This window comes from Alosa sapidissima, chromosome 5 (genome assembly GCF_018492685.1).
Source record: "Alosa sapidissima isolate fAloSap1 chromosome 5, fAloSap1.pri, whole genome shotgun sequence".
Classification (NCBI taxonomy): domain Eukaryota; kingdom Metazoa; phylum Chordata; class Actinopteri; order Clupeiformes; family Clupeidae; genus Alosa; species Alosa sapidissima.
The window spans coordinates 12,104,281-12,129,746 of NC_055961.1; the positions used below are offsets into that span (position 1 = coordinate 12,104,281).

Genomic DNA, 25,466 nt, shown 5'->3' on the forward strand with positions numbered 1-25,466 from the left:
ATAAAAGAACCACATTCAATGGCAAACACGCTTGCAGCAATAACCGCCAGTTTAAGAGATTCCCAGAGGCCATTTATCAGAGAAATAAAGAAACACAAAACTGACAACACTAGGCCCAATCCATAGCATGCTAAATTTAAAACGAGATGCGCACCAATATTTTTTGCGAAAGCTTATTCGTTACCAAAATAACAAATATTCTAAACATTATCATAGTAAGTTCATTCCTCACATGGGAGTACGTAAAGGCAGTTAGAAATTAGCCCTGGCACCAAAACAAAATTTAAACATGTTCGTGCGACAGAAGCGCCGGTGTCTGACCAGTCAGATGTGGTGAAGACAACCGGAAATGTCAATAAATCTATAGAGCAAGTCAATACTCCCGTTGCAAAGGGAAATGTCACAGAATAACATTCGTACTCTAGGCTACTTGATAGGCTGCTCAAATGTGACTGGTGCCCTGTCAGAATCACTGCTTTGGTATAACATAGCGTGGCCTTCTAAACTACAATTTGTGGCAAATGCGCAGATGTAGTCAACCAACAGATCAAGCTAATCAAATTATTGTAGGCTTGCTCTGTTCACACTGAATGTTCAAATGTAAGGATAAAATAACAGATTATTCAACTTGTTCAGGTTATAGTCACTCTTGCTAAATAGAAATGTTTCTATGTCTCTATATAATTTCTCAGTATATTGGATTACTTGGAGGTACATTACTGAAAGTGAGTTCCCTTCCATTTTTTCCTGAATCACATAGGACATTTAAGTCTGAATGTATGTAAAATGCAAATGCCTATTCAGTAAAAAAAAAAATAGTACATAAAAGTTTAGCAGGGTTGGGTGGAATTTAAAAAGTTGCAAGCAGTCCCTGTTCATCTGATGTCGCTTATAAATCCTGCAAAGACAGGCCCACACATTTGCGTGTAGGCTATATCTTAAAAAATGACGTTCCCTCGGCTAATTACCGCCCGGTAAAGATAGCCCAGTTATTCGCTCTTTGGCAGACCACGGGCTCCCCCTTGTGAGAATGTAAGCACACTTCCACAATGACAGCAAGCTTGAGACGAATAAAAAACGTGAGGGGATTTTTCTTTTTAGTTACATTATCTATGTGAAATACAGCATATGGTTTGCTGGGTTGAACATATACTTAACTTGCATAGAAAATCCAGGGCTGAGTGTAATAATTTATGTACATCGATAGTGAACTGGATTGAGGCCTTGTAATACTGTTTATTAAAAAAGTACAATAGTGCCACCATGTGCTCAACTCAGTTATTACCAGGTTCAACTAAATCCAACAGCGGAAGGAATTTATAGGAATTATATAAATGTACTGTATATGCAGTAGCTCCTGCTAGCAAACACCCAAGAGAGACATTCTTGTTAAAACCAGTCCAATTTTTATTTGACATTCAGTTCTGTAAAATAACAAAAGGATCATCTCCAGATGGAGTTTTTTTCCATCTCTCGATGCAACCATCTTTCTGTAGTAGACCAAAGTATACTGTGGCATTAAAAAAAAAGAGATGCAAAAAAAATTAAATACAAATATATAGAAATCAAAACCAATGTAGCACATCCTCAAGGACATACTTATTTTCCCTTAAAAAAAATAATCAAACAAAAAAGGTTGGATTAAGACTAGTTAGGGTGTTGCAAGCCATTGCTGTCTACCATTTCTCCTTTTCCTTCAAGAAGAATGTGCAAATGCAATCAAGCCACTACAAATAAAAGTAAGACATGGCTCTCTATCTGTGGGGTCCCACACAGTCCCACTGTGTGTTCATGCTTAGCACAGTCGAGAATTGCCATAATACTTAAACATACAAAGTAATACTGTTAACTAAGGTTGAAATTCGGAACTTGTTAGCTACGCTGGCATCGTGCAATCCGTGACCTTCCGCTCAATCTAACTTCTACCTTTGAAAGGGCATTGAAGTCGTTCACACAAGCTTATCGGTCACATCATATATGCAGATGCAGCCTTGAACACTGTACGGCATATCAAAAACTTTTCAGATTTCAGAGATACAGATATTTATATAATATATAATATATATATGCACATATATACACACACACTTATATAAGGGTGTCTTCCTCAAACACAATTATTTGGTACCTGACGAGGCGACTTTTTTCGAGCATCTCCAGTGAACAAAGGAGAAAGAAAAAACTGGGACACAGAAGGCTACTGGTGAGAGGAGAATCCATATCTGTAGCGACAAGACGACGGGGTGCCTGCTAGCCTAAGACACCTTACAGCCTCTACAGCAAATGCTAGGCAAATTTGCCTGTATTCTTGCCCGCCCCCCCCCCCCCCCCCCCTAATCTGGACAATCTCCTTTGTTCCTGCGACCCGACTCTTCTTTTCTTCCTATTTGTAACAGTCATTAGTATCGAACCATACTGAGCTTAATAGTGAGTTAAGTGGAACTGTGGTGTGATGTCAGTTAGGAAGAACCCGATTAAATGAACCAACAGGAAATTAAACAAAATAGCCGGAGAACATTTTCTGTTAAGCAAATGTGACATTCAGGGGACGAAGACAGGCAGCAGAACAGCAGAAGAGCCTTGAAACAATTCAACGCGATTCCAAATTGAATCAGTGCTGCAAAAAACGTCACAGCTTAGTGGTGCATGATTTTCCAACAAGAAAAATTTGCATGGAACAGAGGTATGATCAGCATCAAATTATTAGAAAGATTATGGCATGTCTTTTTTTTCTTTTGGCACTTTTCCCCAATGCCAGTGTCTTTATCAAACATGTCCACAATTGTTCTCATGATAAAAAAAAAGTGAAAATTTGTGAACATGGAGTGAAGTCAGATTTAAAACCATAAGACAGAAAAAAACATGAATGAACTGATTGATGTCTATACTTGTGTGTTAAGGAGATTGCACACACCTTTGAGTGTCAGTGTGAGTGTGTTGTCTGTCTGCATGCACAGGTGGGGGAGTGTGTGTGTGTGTGTGTGTGTGTGTGTGTGTGTGTGTGTGTGTGTGTGTGTGTGTGTGTGTGTGTGGACGCATCTGTGCGCACCTGGGCAAGTGTCAGTGTGTGTATGCATTGCAGGGGTTGAAATGGTAAAACGGTTTGGAACCAGCATCTACAGTTAAGAGAAGTCATCAGTCGTTGGCCACAACACAGTTGCGTAGGATAATCAGGAGAAAGTTCACAAGAGTGAATGTGTGGTGGTGGTGGTGGTGGTGGTGTGGGGCGGCCACCACTGCCTTCTGCTCAGGCAGAGATGCCTGATGCAGACATGGCAAGGGGCTGAATGGTACCCTGGCACTTCTGGTCCTCAACGGGCGATGGGGCGTCATCTCCACCGGGCTCAGAGCGAGAGCTGCTTTCCTGACATTCTCCCACTCTGGGGAGAGTGGGGCTGAAGGTGGTGGTGGTGGTGGTGGAGGTGGAGGCTTGTCCGACTGGCGATTCTGGCTTTGGACTGGCTGCCTCGATGGCAGGTCCGGTGCCCTCCGGAGCCACAGGGCTAGCAGGGGAGGGTTCACCTTGGCCCACCTCTGCGAGATTGTGATTGGCTGGTGCGTCGTTGTGAGTGGGGTTGGCAGGCTGTGATTGGCTCTTGAGTTGGCTGTGACAGAGGGGGCAGGTCTCCTGCACGTAGAGCCACTTCTTCAAGCAGCCAGCGTGGAAAAAGTGGCTACAGGGGGTGATGACTGCTGATGTCATATCCTGTTTGGACAACAATTACACATAAAGAAAGCAGATATTAAGTCAATATCCTCTTCAACATCTCCCTATACATAACTGACAAGTGACAACTTGTGTCAGGTAAGTTCATTACATTCAGAATTGATATCACTGAATGGTAATGTCTTTGTCCAACCACAAGAGGGCTCAAGGGCTTCACAAGAATCACCAACATGAGAACTCTTGACTGATGATGATACATGTACAGTGATGTTTTAATGAAGCAAAAATGCAATCAATACTGGATATGGTTATTTGTTTTGTAAATACAGCAACTTTAGTAGAAGATCATGGAAGAAAAGGTATAATAAAACAATCTAAATTTAAGATTAAATCAAACAAAGAATGACAGATAAAACTGAGTCTTCAAAGCTACATTTGATTAAAAAAAAAAAAAAAAAAAATCCAGAACTTAGGTCTGTGGTGGCACCTTATTAGAAATGTGTTCCATAGTACTTTGTGAGTAAAATCGCCATTTTATGATACTCTGAGCAGACTGTCATTCTTAACAGTAAGACAATAGAATACAATTAATTTGACATGTATTCCGCTAACAAGCCCACAGCACTCCAGTCAGTCATGGTGTCGGTTTAGCTCCACACCTCAAGCTACTTATTAGCAAAGCATCAAATCTCTCTTATTATACTTCATTCATGCCTTAAACCACAGCTGATTTGTTTGAACAAACTACATACATGGTCTGCCTACAGGGATCAAAGGCACTTTCTTTCACCCAAATTAATTCCAAAGTCCTGGCTATTCGACATGTGCCAACCCACAGCAGTTCCTGAGAGTGAGCAATGAGTCACAGTTAAATATAGGGCAGTTTCTCCTTCAAAAAGACTAATGTCATTTGATTTCTCCTTGGAAAACAATGATGGCAAAGACTTGTGGCAAAATGTATGGCATCCCATTCTGTCCTTTGTTTTAAACTAGACTACACTCCAAGTTCACTACTCTAACTCTTTAATATGTTACGAATAATGTGTGTGTGTGTGTGTGATAATGCTGATTCTGATCAGCCATAACAGCTTCTTCCATGATATGTGTTAGAGCAGTAGCATGAACCAGAACTCTTCCAACTGAAACCACTGAATCTACAGAAGTCCCTGTGCCAGCATCGCTGGACCATTTAACACAGCGTGCGGTTGGAAGACAACCGTGTGATTAGGGGGCTTATCGACAGCTCCACCTCGTCTACTTAACACGTTCCACAGGAATGGTTTACAGCACCCGTTTCTCATCAGCAGCAATCACGATTCTGTGGCTGATTGAATAATTAATCTGCTGACTTGGTCAATACCTACAGGGAGCCTCGCCCAGCTGGAGCAGACAGGCCTGTACACAATGGCCCAGGATTGTGCTTCACAAGACACTGTGCATGGGTATTTGTAAGAAATATGGTGCAATAAGAGCCATCCTGTTTAGGCTTAGCCACATGTCACATGACATGACATACAACAGACGTCATCAACAGCCATAACTTCATAAAGTTTTAGGACAGGTGGTAAGCACCATGTGAAACTGATGTATGTTACCAGAAAGCTCTTGGTCTAACACCTGTGCATTTATGACGCCCAGCCGAAACTCCTATGAAAATCCTATTGAACACTTGTGCCACTGCAATATCCACAGGTACCTCTCATTCAACAGAGTTATACAAACTAGTGGAAACTCATAAGTCTAAACTGGATGTACACACAGGCCAAAACAAAAAACCCCTGTGCTCTCTCAAGTGCCAGCAGCACCTGCAGCAGAGGAAGCTCAACTATCTAATTCCCTGTCTGCACCAAGTGCCTCAACCACCAGAGAAATGCCCCTCTCAGCACAAAGAGGCTCCAGCTACAGCCCTCGTCATCAATAATTGAGGAGAGCAATTCCGAAGCCCTCTTCCCTCCTCACTATTAAACACTTTCTTCAAGCACCACAAAACTGCCCACGGCCACCTCTCAGACCTCGGCAATAAGCGTTCCTCCCCTCCTCTGTCTTCACTTTTGTCCAGAGCAAAATTGGCAATATCGTAAAACTATGCTGTCTGCGTTACCAAGCCCAAAGTGGACACCCATCACCTCGGACATTCTCCACCAACGCTGTTTATCTACTTCAGCTACTGTGAAATCAAACAAGGTCAGAAAACCCATCAGCGGAGAAATCAGCCAGTGACGGGCCCGGCCAAAGTTCTGCACCAGAGAGGAGCGTGTTGTTAAACCACACGATGACATAATGTAATCTCTCACCATCTCTTCCTCCCACACCCACACACACACACACAATCTCAACATACACATACCCTAACAGACACCCATGATTACACACACATTCACACAGAGGTATACATACACACACACACACACCCTAACAGACACCCATGTTGTCATACACACAGCCACACATTCAAACAAACGTATATCTACACAGATACACAAAGGTATATGCACACACGCACACGCACACCCCTAACAGACACCCATGTTGTCGCACACACACACACACACGTAAACACACACATTCAGACAGACGCACACCCCCTTTGTGCCCGTACCTGGTAGCAGATGGCGCAGATGTCATTGTGCTGCAGCAGCTGCTGGGCGGAGGCGGTTGGCAGGCTCTTGATCTTGTTGACGGCGTCGCGGCGCAGCAGGAAGCTCTGCCAGCCCAGCTGCGCGCGCAGCCACACGTTGTAGTACGAGTGCACGAAGATGATGGTGGAGCCCATCACCGTCCACTCGCCGAAGAGCGTCTCCGACGCGCCGTAGGCCACCACGCACAGCGCCAGCAGGAACTCCAGCAGCCGGTAGGTGCCGTTCACCCAGTAGATGACGTCGTCCATGTTCTCCACCGGCGCCTTCCGCACCTCCTCCACCATGAAGAGGATGTAGATGAGGAGCGTGCCGAGAACCTGGGGAGGAGAGGAGAGAAGAGGAGAGAAGAGGAGAGGAGAGAGGGGGATATGATGAAGGGAGGAAATAAAGACAGGAGAGGACAGGCAGAAGGAGGAGGAGAAGGAGAGAGAGATCAGAGAGGATGACGATGAAGGATGGAGGTGAGGTGACCTGGAGGTTATTTTGAGCACAGGCCTGCGTGTGCATGTTTGAAACGGTGTGACAGAAGGCAGGATTCTCTGAAGGTCAAAGCTTGAGTGAGTGGGTGGAGGCCTGGGTACACTAAAAATGCAATGATGGAATAGGCTGTACAGGAACGCAGTTGCCTTATGCCTTTTAGTGCTACCCTAGAGTGTGTGTGTGTGTGTGTGTGTCTGTGTGTGCGCGTCTGTGTGTGCGCGTGTACCTGCAGCGAGGTGAGGATACTGGAGGAGATGATGATGAGCAGCCAGAAGTCCATGGTGAAAAACTGGCAGATCATGTAGGCCATGTAGGCCGGGAACACCAGCAGGAACAGACACAGGCTCACCGCACGGAAGTGCTTCCACAAACTCCTGCACACATACGGAGGGAGGTCAAGGGAGAACGGAGGAAAGAGAGAGATAAAGAGAGAGAAGGGTGAAGAAGGGAAGTGAAGAAGCGAGAAAGAGAGAAAGACAAACAGATTGGAACGGATAATGAAAGAATGAGGGAGGGAGGGAAAGAGCACAAGAGAGAAATAGAGAAAAAAAACAGTTAAGTGCAGAAGAGAAGCTGGCTGGCCCAGTGTTTGCGCATACCAGCCCTCATTTATCAAATCCTTCTCGCAGCACTCTGTTTACAGGTGTGTTATCGGAGACGTGTTATCTAGTAGATGAGAAGGAGAAAGCAAAGATAACCCTGCCACCTCGTATAGTTTACATGTATTATCAGGTTACAGGAGTCGAATTCTACAGTAGAGTAAACGTGATAAATAAGGTCCAATAAGTGTGAAAGCAAAATCTCCTGTTTCACTCAGGTGACCCTATTAAAGCGGGACTAGGATCATGTGTTCAAGAGGAGTGTGTGTGTGTGTGTGTATGTATGTATGTGTGTCTGAGCTGATATGCTTGTATGCAGTGATAAAGCCTGCAAGTTCAGTGAAGTTGTGAAGTTTCAAAAGTCTACATCGGCAACTGCATGTGCATCTTCCGTCATCACAACTCAATTAACGGTAGTTAACGTAAGAGTACGCGTGTACTCCACACCCTTACTTGTCTCTGGACGCCCCCAGTGCCAGCACTATGGGGTCGGCGATCTCCAGCATGGACTGCAGGATGGAGGCCACCACGATGAAGAGGATGATGCTGAGCAGGAAGGCCCGGTGGATGACCTGCAGCTCGATCAGGCCCGTCTGCACGGCCAGGATCAGCAGCGTGATGCCCTCCGTCATGCCACTGGAGAGAGAGAGAGAGAGAGAAAAAGAAAGAAAGAAAGAAAGAAAGAAAGAAAGAAAGAAAGAAAGAAAGAAAGAGAAAGGACAAAAGAAAGAGAGAGAGAGAGATGAGAGAAAGAGATGAGACTGAGATGAGTTTTAGAGCGCTTATATCAAACAACACAGAGCAGCTAGACCAGGGGTTCCCAAACTTCTCCATGACAAGGCCCCCCAAATACCACTAGGTTCTAGCCAAGGACCCCCTTGATGTGACCCCCCCCCTATTAAACCCATCGACAATACTACGGCAAATGTAAAAATACATTAAGCTAATCCTAATAATTATTTTAGCCACAAGCACTTCACGATGGAGCATACAGTGTGTAAAAATTGTACTTGGGGCTTTCTGCTATATGAGAGCTATCACTCTATTATTATTCCCAGTCATTATCATGGGAAATATAATGTTCAGATATGCCTCACATTATTATAATGGCATTGTAGAACAACCCTCATAGTTTCCAAATGTATTTATTTTTTGCTTTCCTTCCAACTTGCTGAGGCCCCCCTGGCACCCCCTCGCGGCCCCCACTTTGAAAACCACTGAGCTAGACTACATTCAGGCTCCTGAACTCTGGGTAAACATTTGCAGTGCAGCCAGAAAATGCCCCCCGACCCCCGTGGTTCTCACCGGTGCATGGTGTTGTCGTGCATGAAGGCTCGGTAGCCTTGCAGGTAGAACTTGCAGAGTGTGAGGACACCCAGCGCCACAAACGACACAGTGAAGACCAGCCCCAGCAGAGAGTAGGGTGTGCTACAGCACTCTGCAATACTGCACACACACACACACACACACACACAGAAATTCTTGAGTGCATTCAAGACACGAATACCAGTTCACAGATCAAGTTATCATTTTAATTATCCAACTTCAAAACAGAACCTTTGTTGTCGTAAACATGTCTCTATATAATTAAGGATTTTTGTTTTTAAGGATTTTTTATGAAACCTCCTAGCCTGACGTTGTCATACTCAAATTCTAGTCAGAATATGAGTCTGATACTGCTCCATTGGGACGTAATTATGGGGCGTGCTTCAACCGATACAGGGGGGGAAAGCCTCTGCACTCAATTGGATAGACCTAACCAATCAGAGCAACAAAATACATCTTACCGTGAGGTGTAGGAAGAAAACACACGAACCATCCTTCTGCTCCTATATCCCCTCCGTTTTTAAAATAATTCTGTTGAACAGTGATATGCTACAAACATGTTAAACAGCTGGGAAAGGCTGTCGCAAATCCCTCGAACAGGTGGTCAATCAGAGATTTCAAACGAACGAGGGAACATGTCGCAATGCAACAGCGCTGTTTTCCCTTGATGAAAGTGAAACCACCAGTTTTCCCACATCTCAACTTTGGCCAAAGTTTTCAGAAATAATAGTTTTCAGTGATACAAACTCATTAAATAATATGAATTTTCCATATGGGGTCTTAAAAGCCATGTATCCTTCTAGCCACAGCGTTTTTGTTTCAAACATAAGCCTAATCTAAGCGTGCTCAGATGACGTGATAGACCAAGCGCTGTTGCTCACCTGTCCATCATCGTAAAGCCTGATTTGATTGGTCCGCCCGATTTAGGGCGAGCATACTTGCCCCACAATGGAGCAATGCCAGACCGAACTTCCCGTGGGGCGGGACTAAGTTCGGAACGGCACCCAGGCTAGAAACCTCCACAACATCCAATTGCATCTCTGATGTTTTAAGAGGCTCTGTATATATGAGGCTCGGTATATATGGTTCATGCATCAGCGCTATTTATAAGATCATCTTTAATGAGCTGCACAGTACGAGATGGACACTAGCCTATAGGGTCACTTTTGCTGACACAGCTGCTCATATAAAACCTCTAAAATACCTCATATAAAAATAGCTCATATAAAACTAAATTACCCCACCCCACATATTTGTCATGCCTTACATGGCAAGGGTGCCAAGTACAGTGGTAGTGTTTGTGTTATGTAATATTTCTTAAGAATACTATGTAGAACACACAATAGTGTTGGAGTCAGAGCCCTTCCTGTTCTATTCTCTGAGTTAAAGAATGCCGTGTGCATGCGTGTGTGTGTGCGAGCGTGTGTGTGTGTGTGTGCGCACATGCACGCGCGTGTGTGTGTGTGGGCACATGGGCACATGGGCGTGTGTGTGTGTGTGTGTGCGCGCCTGAGTTTCCGCTAGAAAAAAAATGGTGCCGGTCAAAGTGACCGACAGAGGTTTAGTTTTCTGGACATTTTGATGATACACCGGTCAAATATCCTATTATCGCTTCTTAATTAGTCAAGTTGAGGAAAACTGGAGACAGGCCATGTAGCTTAAAGAATGACATAATCAGGCTGAATAGAATGCAACATGTTCATTAGCCTCTTACGTAAACATGCCTAACAAGATCTAGCCAGTATCTATGTTTTCATTAACAGCAAGAGTCTGCTTCGTTCATTGTTTTAAAAAGGCTACGTTGTTTGTTGCTGCTACCCACGTTATCTCCAGTGGTTCCACTGTTTAACTAGCACAGATGCGCAAACACAAGAATGAGCGCTCACACCACTAAGGCTATAATATATTTGATAACAATAAATTAAGAAATGTTTCCTATTCTGGGAAATGTTTAGTTTCTTTTTCTTTCGGTCCGCGGTTCAATGATACCGTTTAATTGTGAGCGGACCAGCAAACTCCTCGTCGAGGAGGCCCTAACCCTGCAGATCATAGACATAGAAAGCATAGGCCTACTGTATGCTTTGGGTACAGAACACATGTTGCATGTCCAGTGTACACGGAGAATGACAGTGTCTTGGAGAGGCCGCAACCCCGCAACTCCACTTCCAACGTCATGATTCCGACAGATACGCCCAACACTTCTGCTTTTTATCTGGTGGTGTCATTGTGTCTATGTATGCCATATGAAATGTGCTATATAAATAAACTGACTTGACTTGACGGTGGAGTTGACTGGACATCTGAGGCTTCAGGCGTTACCAATTTATCATCCATCGCGTCTGGCCTCTGAAAAAACTTTTAAGGCTAGTCTGCCTGGGCCTGGCCATGTTTGAACCGCCTCACTCATTTGTTCGTTGTTTAACATGGACGTTTTAAGCGTGCGCTTCCTATTTGAAATGTTTCCTATTTGAAATGCAGCATAGGCTATGCGTGTTGTTTAATAGTTTTCAAACGGTAGAGCCTGTACATTTAAAAACATAGCCAGAGGACGGATTGCTTAGGCTTACATTTTAAGGCTTATTCTCAAATTCAGATTGCGTTAGGGGGACGGGATATTAGCCAATTTCAATCGGACAATTTGCCCGGAGAGATTTAATTTTGTCGGACATTTCATTTTTTTTCCCGGCCAATGTCCGGTAATTACCGGACAACGGAAACCCTGGCGCGCGCGTCTGTGTGTGTGTGTGTGTGTGTGTGTGTGTGTCTACCTGGTGAGGAAAAGGAAGAGCAGTCGCTCGCGGGAGGTGGGCTGGTCGCGCGTGCTGAAGTAGGTGTAGATCTGCAGGGCGAACAGCACCAGCCAGAAGCACATGAAGAGCACGGGCAGGACCAACTGGTTCCACAGGGACATACCCAGAGCCAACAAGCCGTACACTTCCACCACCTACGGACAGACGCACGCTGACCGTTAGCCATTCGCCCTCAATCCAACACACGGAAAACAGAAATGCAAATGCAGAAATCGGTAGTTTCACACCGTGCTGAAGAGCACACAACTCCACCGTTTGCTGACGCACGCTAGGCGTTTGCCATTTACGGTCAAACCACTAACACAGAAAACGGAAATGCACGTGCCCTATTCTGTAGTGCGTCACGCTCTGTTAAAGAGCACACGCCTCCACCACTGGAGTGGAGGGAGAATTCACATTTGCATGAATTCAGTTAGAGGAGGATTGCATACAGATTTATCTGTATGAATTCAGTTAGAGGAGGATTGCATACAGATTTATCTGTATGAATTCAGTTAGAGGAGGATTGCATACAGATTTATCTGTATGAATTCAGTTAGAGGAGGATTGCATACAGATTTATCTGTATGAATTCAGTTAGAGGAGGATTGCATACAGATTTTATGTCTATTCATATAGAGGAGATGGCAACATGGATATAAAAATGTATGAGTGTGTGTGTTTGCTGGACTGGAACACAAAGGACAGGGACAGGGAGAGAGAGAGAGAGAGAGAGAGAGAGAGAGAGAGAGAGAGAGAGAGAGAGAGAGAGAGAGAGAGAGAGAGAGAGAGAGAGAGAGAGAGAGAGGGAGAGAGAGGGAGGGAGAGGGAGAGAGGGAGAGAGGGAGAGAGGGAGAGAGAGAGAGAGAGAGAGAGAGAGAGAGAGGGAGGGAGAGGGAGAGAGGGAGAGAGGGAGAGGGAGAGAGGGAGAGAGAGAGAGAGGGAGAGGGAAGAGAGAGAGAGAGGGAGAGGGAGAGAGGGAGAGAGAGAGAGGGAGAGAGAGAGAGAGAGAGGGAGAGAGAGAGAGAAGATAAGACAGTACGCTCCTGAAAGGTGAAGAGAGGAGGGAGAGAGGAGATGAAAACCTGATGCTAATGTAATACATGCCAGACATGTTAACAATATATTGAAATGTCTGGCTAAAATGTCTTGCATGCATTATATATAGCGTAGAAGTATATCGACATGTGTGTGTGTGTGTGTATGCTGTCTGGGTTTGTGTTGTTAGCATGTTGCTCTACCAAGAGGGAAGAGAAGAGAAACCGGTGCATATTGTCTATTTAACAAGGACCACACACCCTCCCAGCCACCCTGAGACATGCACAGTGTTGGGGTCAGTCACCTGGACCAGCTCGCGGTAGGCCGTCTTGGCCAGCTTGTAGGGCACCAGCAGGTTGGAGGCCAGGAAGTAGAGCACCTCCAGGCCCGTGAAGATCATGGCGAAGCGGTTGATGAAGACGATGGTGTCCAGCGGCACCAGGCAGAGCCGCGCCACCAGGGGCAGCAGGTGCGCCGAGAAGAGCCAGATCTGCTTGGTCTGCATGACGCACGAGCACAGCGTGCACACCACCAGCTGGCCTGCAGGGGGCAGAGTGGAGCACGGCACACCAGCATCAATACACACGCACGTGAGCAGTGTAAATGATGCGCACACATGCGCACACACACACACACAAAAGTCTTGTCACCCCCTTTAGAAATTTAGTTTTTTAAGCAAACACACTTTTTTTGAAGTTTTTTTTGAGGAAAACAAACAAACCAGGACCATTTCAATAGTTCGACACACCTGAAACAACAATTGTTACATTTTAACAAAAATTGTAACAAAAACAGTTTAGAATTAACCACCAAACAGTTTAGAATTAACCACATAGAATTAACCACTAAACCTATTGTCACTCATTTATGGCTTTGGTTCAGTATTCTGTTTTGTTCATTCTTATTGAACAGTAGTATGCTTGGATGAGGAAGTATGATGAATACCCTAAAAGGTGCACCATGTTGTGCACCAAGTGAACCATGGCCATGGGCAGGTGATGCTCTAGGCCTATTTTGCATCCTCTGGCACTGATAATCAGCTGCATATAAAGGGGTAGGTGTAGTCATTCAAATATTTGGACATTCTTGGAGAAAACATCATAGAAACCAATAGAAATGTAAAGTGAGTAAACTTGAGTCTATTGTCCATTAGAAATGGTCCTGGTTTGTTAGTTTAAAAAAAAAAAAAAAAAAAAAAAAAAACTCCAAAAGTGTGTGTATTTTGCTTAAAAAACAACATTTCTAAAAGGGTGACAAGACTTTTGTCAGTGGCTGTATGTGGAAGAATGCATTGGCCCACAAGGGTGATCCAGAGTGAATATGAAGCATTTTAAAAGTAGCAACAAACCCTTTGGGTAGTCTCACTATCCTCCACTAGTCTCCACATCATCTAAGATCTACCGGTTGGTTTCCGACAAAAGGCATCTGTCTCCGCTATGGATGTGGCGGTCAGGGGCAGACAGTGCTCTCGCGCTCACCTATGAGGGCTGTGGTGAAGCGGTTCATGGATAGCGGCTCCAGATAGAGAGGTCCCTCGTAGCCCGAGTCCAGCTCGCCGCGAACATAATCCCTGCAAAGGCACAGCGAATTAGAACACCTCCTGCAGTTTGGAGGACTGAAACAACACCTCACCTCAAGCTATTCCGAAAAAAGTCCTTTACAACTGATGGGATTATACGATGGCAGTAGAAGTGGCATCTTCATGGGTCATGTGCGTGCGTGTGTGAAAGGGTGTGAGCACACACACCTGGAGACCTGGTGACCAGCAAAGAGCAGCAGGGCGGTGAGAACGTACAAGTAGAGTTGTACCAGGTGCTGCCGTGGGAGAGTCAGCAACACCAGGCTGAGGATGTAGCCTGGGGAGAGAGAGAGAGAGAGAAAAAGAAAGAAAGAAAAAGAGAGAGAGAGAGAGAGAAAAAGAAAGAAAGAAAGAAAGAAAGAAAGAGAGAGAGAGAAAAAGAAAGAAAGAAAGAAAGAAAGAAAGAAAGAAAGAAAGAAAGAAAGAAAGAAAGAGAGAGAGAGAGAGAGAGGAGAGAGAGAGAGAGAGAGAGACACACACACACACACACACACGGTACATTTAGAAATTACATAATATTATTACAAAACAGAAGTAGCATACTTGCAGAAGTAGCATGAAGGTTTTTACTTGCTATACAAGTTTGCTTCTCAGTGTGAATTTATGACCACAGGAAATACAAACGCTTTCAAAACAGAACATCAAAACCACAGTCATCACACTTCCTGTGAAAAAAGCATCAAGCCCAACACAAAAGAACAGCACAGCTGAATTGTACGGTGGTTTCTGTTTGAATAAGAGTTTATGACTTAAGTCAAATAACCTGTGTAGGAACTACACAAGTCAAGTCAAAGTAGTAGACTAACAATACATTAATTGAGCAGTGAGACAGACGACCAAGCCCAGGGGAGATTATCTTATAGACATCGAGCCTACGTTGTTAATATGCAAAGTGTCCATCTACCCTAGGAAAATGGCGACAGGTTTGTGAAAATGACAGCAATAACTTAGTCTAGATTGTCTGGCTAGCAGAATGTTCCACTGTGACAGGTTAGTAATTTTCAGAGTGAGCAGCAGAGAAAACCCCACAGGCCAAATCAAACCACTGACACAGGGGTAACTAAAGCAGCTTGGGCACACATCTTGGGGTCTTGCTGCTGGCTGACAAGTCTTTAGCCAACCACCCCCCCCCCCCCCCCTCGTTTCTCGGTAATCCTGACATGCAGAACACGAGATGTCTGGACACAGGGCGGACTTTAGAGGGCAGAGATACCTCGGATGTTCTCAATGCAGGACAATGCTCCGGCTCCTGAACAGCGGTGCACTGAAACACTGCAGTCTGCGCTTAGGGCGTCTGCTTCAGGGTGCTTTAGAGGAGAGTGGAGCATCAAGGCATACGCAGCGCTACTGAGCGAGTTCACACCACACCCTGTCTACTTAACTACGTCCATCCCATAATCCCCACCCCCCGCATCTCCGCGGTAAGCCATGTGGCCACAGACCAGGGTAACCCAGCCACATGACGAGGACGGAGGGTGTCACGACAGCCGCGAAACACACTCTGTGAACTCGCCAGAGGGACAGGAGTCATCATCACCCATATAAAGGTGAAACAGGACGAAGGGCACGGCTCACACAGGCCACAGCGTATTTACCACATCGCCGCTGCCACGTGGCCGCGGCTAACAATAACACAGGGCTGAACCAACGCCATGATATTACTGCACACTCTCTGTGGCAAACGGATGCATTGTCTCCTAATTGGCACATCCTTGCTGTTGAAATCACACAACCGAGAGTCGGGCAAACCTGAACTGGCGCCAGTCCAGGCTTTGGATTGTTGAAATGACTATGAAAACATCTAAACATGGTCACAGAACTTGTTGCCGAGCTACAAGAGAAGCATAAACAGGAGAAGGAGGTAAACATAGAAAAGGAGGAGTAGACAAGCAACAGTCTCCCCAGGACATGTAAAATAAGGGACTGGGTGTTGTGACTCCGACGGGAGAACAAAACAGGCCTGAAACACACTCCCCTACCTGCCTGGCTCCTCCAGTTAACACACACGGCTCCCTTTCACACAGCCAGGCAGCCTGCTTGTGTAGTCCGGCTGTGACCGACAATAACACCACTCGTTTCAATGTGTTTTTGTTTGTGTGTCCAAGAGGAAAGTGTGTGTGTGTTTACATCTAGAATATCCTCTGAATGGCTGACTGTGACAAGAGGGGGTTTTAATCTTTACAGGGGATAGATTCCCACCCAACCCCCATATTTCCCCATCATTGCCCTTTTCTTTCTCTCTTTCTTTCTCTCTCTCTCTCTCTCTCTCTCTCTCTCACAAACAATCCAACTTCCTCCATAGCAATGTAAAAGATACCAGCCATGGCTCTTATATAACCTGCAGAGCTATATTCTGCATCTTAGCTCCACAGCAAACTCATTAGTGAGCTTTAATCCAATACTGGCCAAGTACAGGGGGAGAAAAAAAAACACACACACACTCTCTATGCGCTCTCTCTCTCTCACACACACTCACACACTATATGCAATTAGCACGGTCCAGAGAGGGCCTGTCAGAACAAGAAAACCTCATTATCCCAAACCCTCCTTCTAATAAAAGAGAGTCAGCTTCGATCTCACTGTGATGGAAATAAGGACTTGCCCGAGTCCTGAGAAAAGTGTAGTGAAATAGTGGAAACTTGCAGCCATGACGGAGATCAGGCGAAAACTGATCCGCATGACGCCAGCCATGTGATCTCATCGGAGCCCGAGGTCAAACGCACATTGTTCCTCAAGGACAGAAAAAGTTCACACAGACAGGCAGCAACTCACAAGTAAGGGCTAAGAAACCAACGGCTCACGAATTGAGGTTACCGCAAGCTGGAGGAGGCGAGGGAAATGGACCGTGGTCAACTCCGCGTTCCGCTATAAATTCAGCCTCTCCACGGTTATCAGGACGTGTGCCTTATCTGGCCTACCGTGTCATTCCCAAACAGACGTCTGATATGGCTGCGAGGAGATAACGTCCGTTGACTTCCCCCACAGTGTTGGGTCCAGTGTTTGCTATGGTCTCGCAGCCAGGCGTACAACACTTGCGAGTGCTTAAAACCCAGAGAGTGAGACTATCAGCCAGTATGTGTAGTGACCGCAGGTGGCCAACGCCACTGAGTCAGCCATGCCCTCACGTTCCACCCTTGGATCTGGGCACTCAGAGCAGACACAGACAGGATGAGAGAGAAAGGAATAGAGTCCCGAAGTGTGACGTAGCGTTTCCATGACAGCAGAATCACTGGATCTAAACAAACTTTCGAAGTGGCATAAATAGCATTGAATTTAGACATGTGGCATCATTTCTAGCTAATAAAAATAAATATATCCATTTAAACGTGTTTTACCTGCTAGGCAGCAGCTTAGCCACATAACACGGATTCCCTGGCAGGTGTAATAGAAAGAAACAAAATTCCAGTGGATATTTCACGTCTTCTCAAAGACCGGCGGCTGTTAAGAGCGACGTTTTTTGCCAAAAAAATAAAGCCAAAACACGTCCGTGAATTTAAGGATTTTAACCGCATGCTGTGAAGTTACATGCAGGTCTCTTTTACAGAGGAAACCCATGCTAAAATAAAACTCTGTAGTCACGAATTTGATCGTGTTGGTATGAATATATGTTGTAGTATGTGATTCCTACAGTGTAAAAAAATATACTAACGTCTTAAAAACGTTGTAAAATTATTGAAATAGATTAAGAAAGCCACCGCTATGGCGATTTCAATGGTTAGATTGATTTGTTTAGATCCAGTGAAATTGCTGCCTTGGCAACGCTACGTCATGGCTTCGGGACTCTATAGACCCTTTTAAGAGAGTTCCATTATCAGCATCATAGTTGGCCCCACAAGGCTTCCGTTTTAACATTCCATATGTTATCTTAATGCAGAGGAAGTCGATTGGGAACCAAATCATTGTCGATTGGGAATGTTCAAGCATTGTTTTTGTTTTTATTGTTGAAAGGGTCTATAAATACATACAGGTCTAGATGGAGCTCTTGTGAGGTCCAGGGGAACAAAACGAGCCTTCAGTGGTGTGTAACATATCCCAATTGATACTCTACTATTCTTTAACTACTAATTCACTCGTATTCAATATACGCATTACGCCTCATCACATAGCAGGGTTGCATTAGCCACTGCAGCCATAAGCCCTGCTCCTAAGCCCCGACAAACACACACTTGTCTCATCTGAATGGGCGTACGTGCGTGTAAATGAGCTTGTGTGTATATGCATGCACGTTTGTGGGTTTTGGCCTGTAGCACGATCTGGATGGCGGCTAGCTGGGTGGCAGAGATCTGGACATGCTCCTCATTAGGATACAGGCTACTGAATAGTAATGGTGTGTCTGATTAGAGGAACAATGTAGGATAAACAACTGCAGTAAGGGCTGACTGCTGCCATTCATTCCAGGGGATGAGAAAATGCTCAGCTTTCACACGGTACAACACAGTCAGTCAAATGCAGACACTTGCGCTGTAAGGGTTTTTGACAGGTCTATGACACGAGTTACATTTTACATTACATTACATTTGGCTGACGCATTTTTAACCAAAGCGACTAACAACATGGTAACAGTTAAGTTAAACGAGTGTGGTTCATACAAACATGGCCATCATACCAGATACCAGAGCACTGGCTATTATCTAGATTCTACATCTGTTAGTGAAAATTCAGATCCCAGTTGGCCAAAAAAACAAAGGTTAAAAAGCGAAAGACACGAGAGCTTTCCACATTTTGGTAATTAAATTGGGATTAAAACCGTTTCGTTTAGAGCCTGCCGACTCCGGCTGGCCGACAGGGAGAGGCAGAGGAGGCAGCAGCAGGCAGAGGACACAGCTTTTCCAACAGATGCCTCAGCCCGTGCGATAGTTAAATTACAGCACAATACACATTTAATCGTTATTTTTAATAACCACATGCTTCACTGTTCCCCTTCTTTTCGACCACCATCCGGCATGTCCTGACTCAGCATTCCCTGCACTCTATTACATGGGTCAGTAACCCGGAGTAGCCCACATGAGAAGAGACTCCATTAGGCCCAGCACAGCCAGACACACTAGCACACTGTTAAGCGACGCTCAGCTGCTGAGAAAGACGCCCAGAGGAAGAAATACAGCAGGACAATGGCCGCCACTTTCCCCTTGAGAAGTCTGCGTCAGAAGCTGCATCTTAATAAACTGTTGACAGAATGGTCATTATTTAAAAGTAGGCTAACTTACAACTTTGCCCTATTTTTTTTTATGATGCTTGAAGTTCCTTTTGTGTATTTGAATAACACTGAAATGTCACTTACAGAGGCAGGTCTACACCACACAAATGGAAGGATAAACTTTAAGGTTCCTGCTTTATGTTAACACATAACTACAAAAAAGACAAAGTAAAAACAGCATAACACCGGTGTTATTTTTACCCAAGTAAACTTGTATGTGATACCACAATGTCCATGAAGGCTGACGACTCAATCACTTAAAAGTAAGACATAGCATGGCCTTCGGTACGCCACCCAGTCAATGTCACTGTTGATTTCCAGTTTCCAAACCAGCAGTACCAGTTCAAAAGCAACTGGCATCCAGACCACAAGCATATAACCTACTTATTAGGCTTATTATCTAATTTGACTACTTCACTTAGGGTATAGTTAACCATTTAGAGATAGTTGTATCTCAAATCAGCCCTGCATATGACTGAATACTAAATATTAGGCCAAATATTGTTTAGTTAAGTTCACAGCACATGATGCCATCGCTATAGCAACACAGAGTCAGACACACATTCTGTGTTGACGCATTAGTCACACAACACTGGAAAAAGGGATTTTTTTTATGAGACATCAAAGTGAGATAAAATGGGATCTACACCAACGTGTGACTATAAATAGGACATAACACTGAGGGCAGCACTATTCTCTGAAGGGGCACTCTGTGGGAAAGATTTCATCTTTACTACCTTTAAGAGCGCAACTGCCTCCCAAGGCCCTAATGTCTCCCATTCAATAAAAATGATAGACGGCAAGATAATGCTACTACATTCAGGCTTAGTAAGACATCTTACTTTAAAAGGACAAATGGCTGTGTCTAGATCTCGGCAAACAATTCAGTTATGACCTAATGTTATAACTGATATAACTGGCTTCAAAGTCACACTGGAATCTGCACAACAGATGTTTTAATTATATCATGAGGTTTTTTTTCATTTTCACAGGGAAGTCCCAATCTGTTCTTGGATCAGAACTATCATGGGATTGACAAATTGTATTTTTTTTTTTCTCCATCAAATGCCACATTCTTTATAAAAAAAAAAAACGAGTTATCCCTGGCAGTTGCCCTGGGATACTGTGTGAATGGGAAAGAATGAGAGAAACAAAAGAGGGGGTGGTGGGGGCAAGAGACACAGGGCAAGAGGGTATAATGTGCTCTGTGGTCCAAACACTTGTTCCCTGAGCCGAGAGCACTTCTCCACCCATGGCAACACTCCTCAAGTGATCCTTAGGGCTAGTTAATAGTCTACGCAGCAATGCGGACTCACACAGTCCACATTCGTCCAATAAGACTGTGGAGCAAAATGAGTTCGGGGTCTCTAGCGGATCCAAATTGCTCCACTTCGGATACGCTGATACGATGGTCTAATGTGGAAGGGATGGCGATACATTTATATCCGACATAGTGTAGATGCAGCCTCAGTTGACAACGCAACAGTTGACACATTTTGAAGTGCCTACTCATCATAGTCCATGCAAGCAATGCAGACGATGTGCATGACATGGCACTCGTGCTACATAAATTTGGACAACACATTTGGCCAATGCAAGTACACACCAAACCCACCTTTCTTGGCTGGGTGCGTTCACATAGCTTATGTAGACTATTAATCAGGCCTTACACTCAACATCGCATGAGTGAACGCTGAACGTTTCACTCCCTCTTCCTGTTTGCGAAGACACAGCTACAAGTCTTACGTTTGCTCCCTGTTTTCTCCTCCACGTTTCTTGAAAGATCTACAGCTGCTTCTATTCCAACAGAAGCACAATTGTGTCCCCTACCATACAAGCCTTTGTACTCTGAACTCATCTATCGTCATCGGCAATATGGAAAATTACCCAATAAAAGTTTTACACAAGTAGAAGCTATGAGTCAGAGAGAACAAGAGGAAAAAGTTAGACCGCAAGTGGACACCATATTAAAAAGAACAACTGGGAGGTTAAAAAAAAGTGCAGAAGAGTGGAATAATACCCAGTTTACAGAACACAGAACAGACTAAAACAGAAGAGAATACAGCAGGAGTGAGCACGGGAGACACTGACCCACGTAGTGCAGGTAGAGGGCCAGGTACTTGTACTGGAAGAGGGGGTTGTTGTTGAGGCTGCTGCGCTGGATCTTCTGGAAGAAGGAGCTGACGTCCCACCGGTACAGCACCTCCAGCAGCATGATGCTGGGCACCCGCAGCCCCACGTTCAGCATCGCTTCCAGGCGCTCCTTCCACGCCATCGCCCTGCCAAGGTTCTCCCACCAAACGCCGGGCGGAGCAACACTGGAGAGAGAAAGGAAAGGAAGCACAGATGGAGCGGAGGAGGAGGGGGGGGGGGTTAAAGGAAGAGAGGGAAAGAGACGAAAAAGGAGATCAATTCCCTTGCTCCAGTTTAGCAGAACTGTGAGAAATAGACACCTGTAAACTTGAATGGGTCCAGGTACAGAGCACATTGAGGGTTTTTACTAGGGGAGGGACAGTGTAAACGCTGAAGACAGTGAGATCACAGGTGACCTGCTCTCCAACTACAGGGATTGGTGAGCTGTAGCAACAGAAAGAGAAAAAAAGAAGGTGGGCATTCTTAAGCTAATTCTTGGAAGGCCACCACCCAAGTCCAGGCATGTTCATATTACCATTATATCATAGCAGCGCTTTTGAAGACTTTAGGAAAAGGCACACAAGACAGATGAAAACCGAAACAACTTAATTCTGCTAAGAGCGCCTTTCTGCTGTAAAAGTAAATAGATTACTATTCGTATGAAATGGGTTAAACCCAAGTACAACTTTTCTAAATGAGCTATCTATATCCTAAAACGTACTCCACAGCTTTTCTGTACAACCATAAATCAGATATATCGGTAAGTTATAAGCTTGGATGTCCATTGTCCAAGCAGACGTGGACTTAACAAAAACCATCCCATAAAGAGCAGAAAAGTTCAGTTAAGAGCACAGCGTTTTGATCATGTAGAGGTTGATATAGACCCTTTCAACAATGAAAACAAAAACAATGCTTGAACGTTCTATTTGAGCCCCAATCTACTTCCTCTGCATTACGATAACATATGGAATGTTAAAAAGGAAGTCTTGTGGGGCCAACTATGATGCTGATAATGGAACTCTCTTGAAAGGGTCAATTCGAATGCCAAACTTACTGCCATACATCACACAGCTTAGAAGTCAGATGTGATTAGTTTCGACGTATCCCATAAGACTGTCCATATTATCGCAACATTCACTCCGATATAGTACATTTATGCAACAGACCCAATTCCAGTCATTTTCACCAGTGACTCATTCAGTGTCAATCTCTCTCATCGTGTTTACTTTGAGGCAAACCAACATGTCTAGAACGTATGTAGCCTGACGTTAGCAAAATAAACAGAATGGCAGTGTAGGGGGAAAAAATACATGCTGACCACTAAAGTATTGTCATCCAGCATATGAATAATCTCGTAAAGAAATGCAATGCTCACGTTAATACATTCTATTCTAACGTCACCTGTTGAAACTCCAGACCAAGCCGTTCGATTACCCTCACCACCATCAACAAACACGGGGGAACCACGCGCCGTTTCTTTTGTTTGGCATCCCGGGGAGCTAAAACATTCCAACGTGTTGACAGGCTTACAGCCAAAATGACAAAGACAACAAACTGGAATACAACATCTTGAAACTAATGAATAAAGTTAGATGAAATCATAATAGAGCCATGCATTTTGCTAACATGGCCCCGTGATTGTTTTCGCAGCTAACGTTACCATTACATAACGTCGGATCCTCTGCACCGTCTTGGCGCTTCCAAAATTGACCGCATCCCCTTTGCTAAACGCGGTAACTCTATCAGAATGTACTATGATGATATTCAACAAACAGTAGAATTTGATAAATTTAACAACCCCAATAATTGATAATCTAGCAAACTGATCCTCTTACTCACTAACGTTACAGCAGCATCACACCCAGACCAAAACCCAGTTCAAAAACGCTAACAGCAGCCAGCTAGCCAGCAGCCTCACTAGCTTTGAACTTTAGTAACCCCATCGTCTATTCGACTGTAAGATAAGTTCACATTGCGCTGTTAGCCAATACACACTTCTTTTAGTGTTAGCCGTGATAAAAGTGTGAAACTACTCGCAGACTAACCAGCTAGTCCACATACAAAGAGAAACACAAACATATTTTGAAGATGCAATTTAAAATACCTGACTGACTACATCACTCTTTGCATTGTTGAATTCGCTGATGCTGAGACTGGTAGCTAATACCGTTAGCTGTAGCTAACGCTAACATTACATCCAGATGGATTAATGGAGTTGACGTATGAAAGTAAAGTTAATGTTAACCTACAATTAGTTTACACACATCGCAATGGTGCAACACTAATGAAATATTAGTAACATACTAAAACGTGATTGCTAGTAACATTAGTACTGTAGAATATCCTTTCAGCTAACCGCTAACGTTAGTGCTGCTGGCCTTAAAAGACTCAAGTTGGTTAACGTTAGCTAGCTGTATGTAACGTTATTCCTTAAACGCCGTAAAACAGAAAAATGAAAATACATACGTTATATTAATTCACTTTGTGCCGTTAAGTTTGGTTTCGCGCTGCTACCTCGGCCGAATATCAACCATTGTAACTCGTTTTCGGCTACATTTGACATCGGTGATGGAAAATCCACCGAGAAGCGGAACGTTGGCATTCACCCATTTAGCCTAGGAGCCATTACAAGAATGATGTCAATCTGAGCATGTGCAAAGTATCGAAGCGGTTGTTGCTTCGAGGGGAAAGACAAGCAGTCAGTTGGTAGCGCCTCTATTTTTGTGTTGAATTGTTTTTAGTTATTCATATATATTCCCAGGTGAAATAACATTACAGAGCCAAATGTATCCACAACTCTTAATCTAGACTGGGCCAGACAGATTAGCCTTCCCATGTTTCTTCCTGGTTTGATCTTAATAACAGTAAAAAATGGTAGGCCTATTTTATGCTAGGGCTGCACAACAGCCTTCTTTTTCATCCTCAATCACCTTCAGATACATATCGAGTTAGGACTGTTAAACAACAACAAAAAAATCTTAACATAAAACATCTTTGTTTCTCTATCACCCAAGATTAGTGTAGGCTAATCAACAATAAGGCAATCTCATGACATTTTTAAGACTGATATTGAAATACTGGCCATGTAGTCAGTCACAACATATTTCATGGACAATTTTCGCTTCCATACATGGGAAAAAAGACCATCTATCTGAAGAAGCCACCACCACAAATAGCCTTGAAGAGAGCAATTTGAGATAGAAAAGCAGTCTAGTCTAGTCTAGATAGAAGGGCTAGGTGAAGGGGTAACTGCAAAGGGCAAGCAAACTTGCCAATCTAAAAAAAAGGACCAGAGCCCAAACTGCTATTGCACCAAGTCAGCACTGCCAGTATAGGTATAGGCAGAAGACTGATGCCATGATCAGCCTATGAGAAAGGGCAGTATAGGCTATCATTCATTGTGGAGAAGGAATGTACTTCATACAGTGATAGCCATGTTTTGTTTCTGAAATAGAAAATATTGAGTTTGTCGTGTAAATAGCTGGTAAATGAAATATAGCCTACTTGTTGAGCTATAATTTAACAGAATGAACTTGGATTGGAATAAGTTCTCAGGTAAAACATTTCATCATTTCTTTGTTTAGAATTTACCATGTAGGCCTAGGTTGTGTCAAGTGTGCAGTTTTAATGGCTGAAATGACCAAAGAACAAAGTTAATTTTCATCAATAGGTTACCTTTCCTTTTCGTGCTATGCCGATGCAGGATCTGATACTATGTGGTATGTACTGCCATCTTGTGGTCATCTTCCTACAACAAGAAAAAATCACATACTTTCCATACAATACTTATTTTAAACAATTTACCTTAAGAAGTCATGGATTCTGCTAAAATATAATGTTATCTATTTGAAGACTACACATGTAATCCTATCCTCTCTATAATAATAAAATAAAATACATTTCTGAGATGCCTTAAAGAACAAAATATAAAGACAGCATCTAAACACTTTTTCTCTTGTTTCATTTTGAGAAACTTTGCCATTATGCATTTTACTTTTTACAGTTAATTTTTGGCAAGT

The 25,466-nt window shown here is 44.0% G+C and overlaps 1 protein-coding gene across 4 annotated transcripts; it reads right to left on the minus strand.

Annotated features, from left to right (window-relative positions):
* Positions 1–1,383: 1,383 nt before the first annotated feature.
* LOC121709273 (RING finger protein 145-like) lies at positions 1,384–24,090 on the minus strand. 4 transcript variants are annotated; one of them, XM_042092513.1, is made up of 11 exons: positions 23,914–24,090; positions 21,406–21,632; positions 14,286–14,394; positions 14,017–14,108; positions 12,843–13,078; positions 11,480–11,655; positions 8,691–8,831; positions 7,839–8,021; positions 7,013–7,160; positions 6,267–6,623; positions 1,384–3,706 (listed from the first exon to the last, which is right to left on the minus strand). In XM_042092513.1, the coding sequence occupies exons 2-11, from the start codon at positions 21,587–21,589 to the stop codon at positions 3,248–3,250; spliced, it is 2,085 nt and encodes a 694-aa protein (XP_041948447.1). In that variant the 5' UTR covers positions 21,590–21,632; positions 23,914–24,090; the 3' UTR covers positions 1,384–3,247. The 4 variants fall into 4 exon arrangements, with proteins under 4 accessions (XP_041948447.1, XP_041948449.1, XP_041948448.1 ...); XM_042092515.1 differs by lacking the exon at positions 23,914–24,090 and adding an exon at positions 23,287–23,303; XM_042092514.1 differs by lacking the exon at positions 23,914–24,090 and adding an exon at positions 22,849–23,055.
* Positions 24,091–25,466: the final 1,376 nt, after the last annotated feature.

What these genes read in the sequence shown, in the direction of transcription:
- LOC121709273 (XM_042092513.1), bottom strand. Translation starts at nt 21,589, where the DNA reads ATGGCGTGGAAGGAGCGCCTGGAAGCGATGCTGAACGTGGGGCTGCGG. An exon ending in CACGACAACACCATGCACCG is followed by an intron (nt 8,022 to 8,690) that starts GTGAGAACCACG and finishes CTCTCTCTCCAG; the next exon opens with TGGCATGACGGAGGGCATCA. An exon ending in CTGGGGGCGTCCAGAGACAA is followed by an intron (nt 7,161 to 7,838) that starts GTAAGGGTGTGG and finishes GTATGTGTGCAG; the next exon opens with GAGTTTGTGGAAGCACTTCC.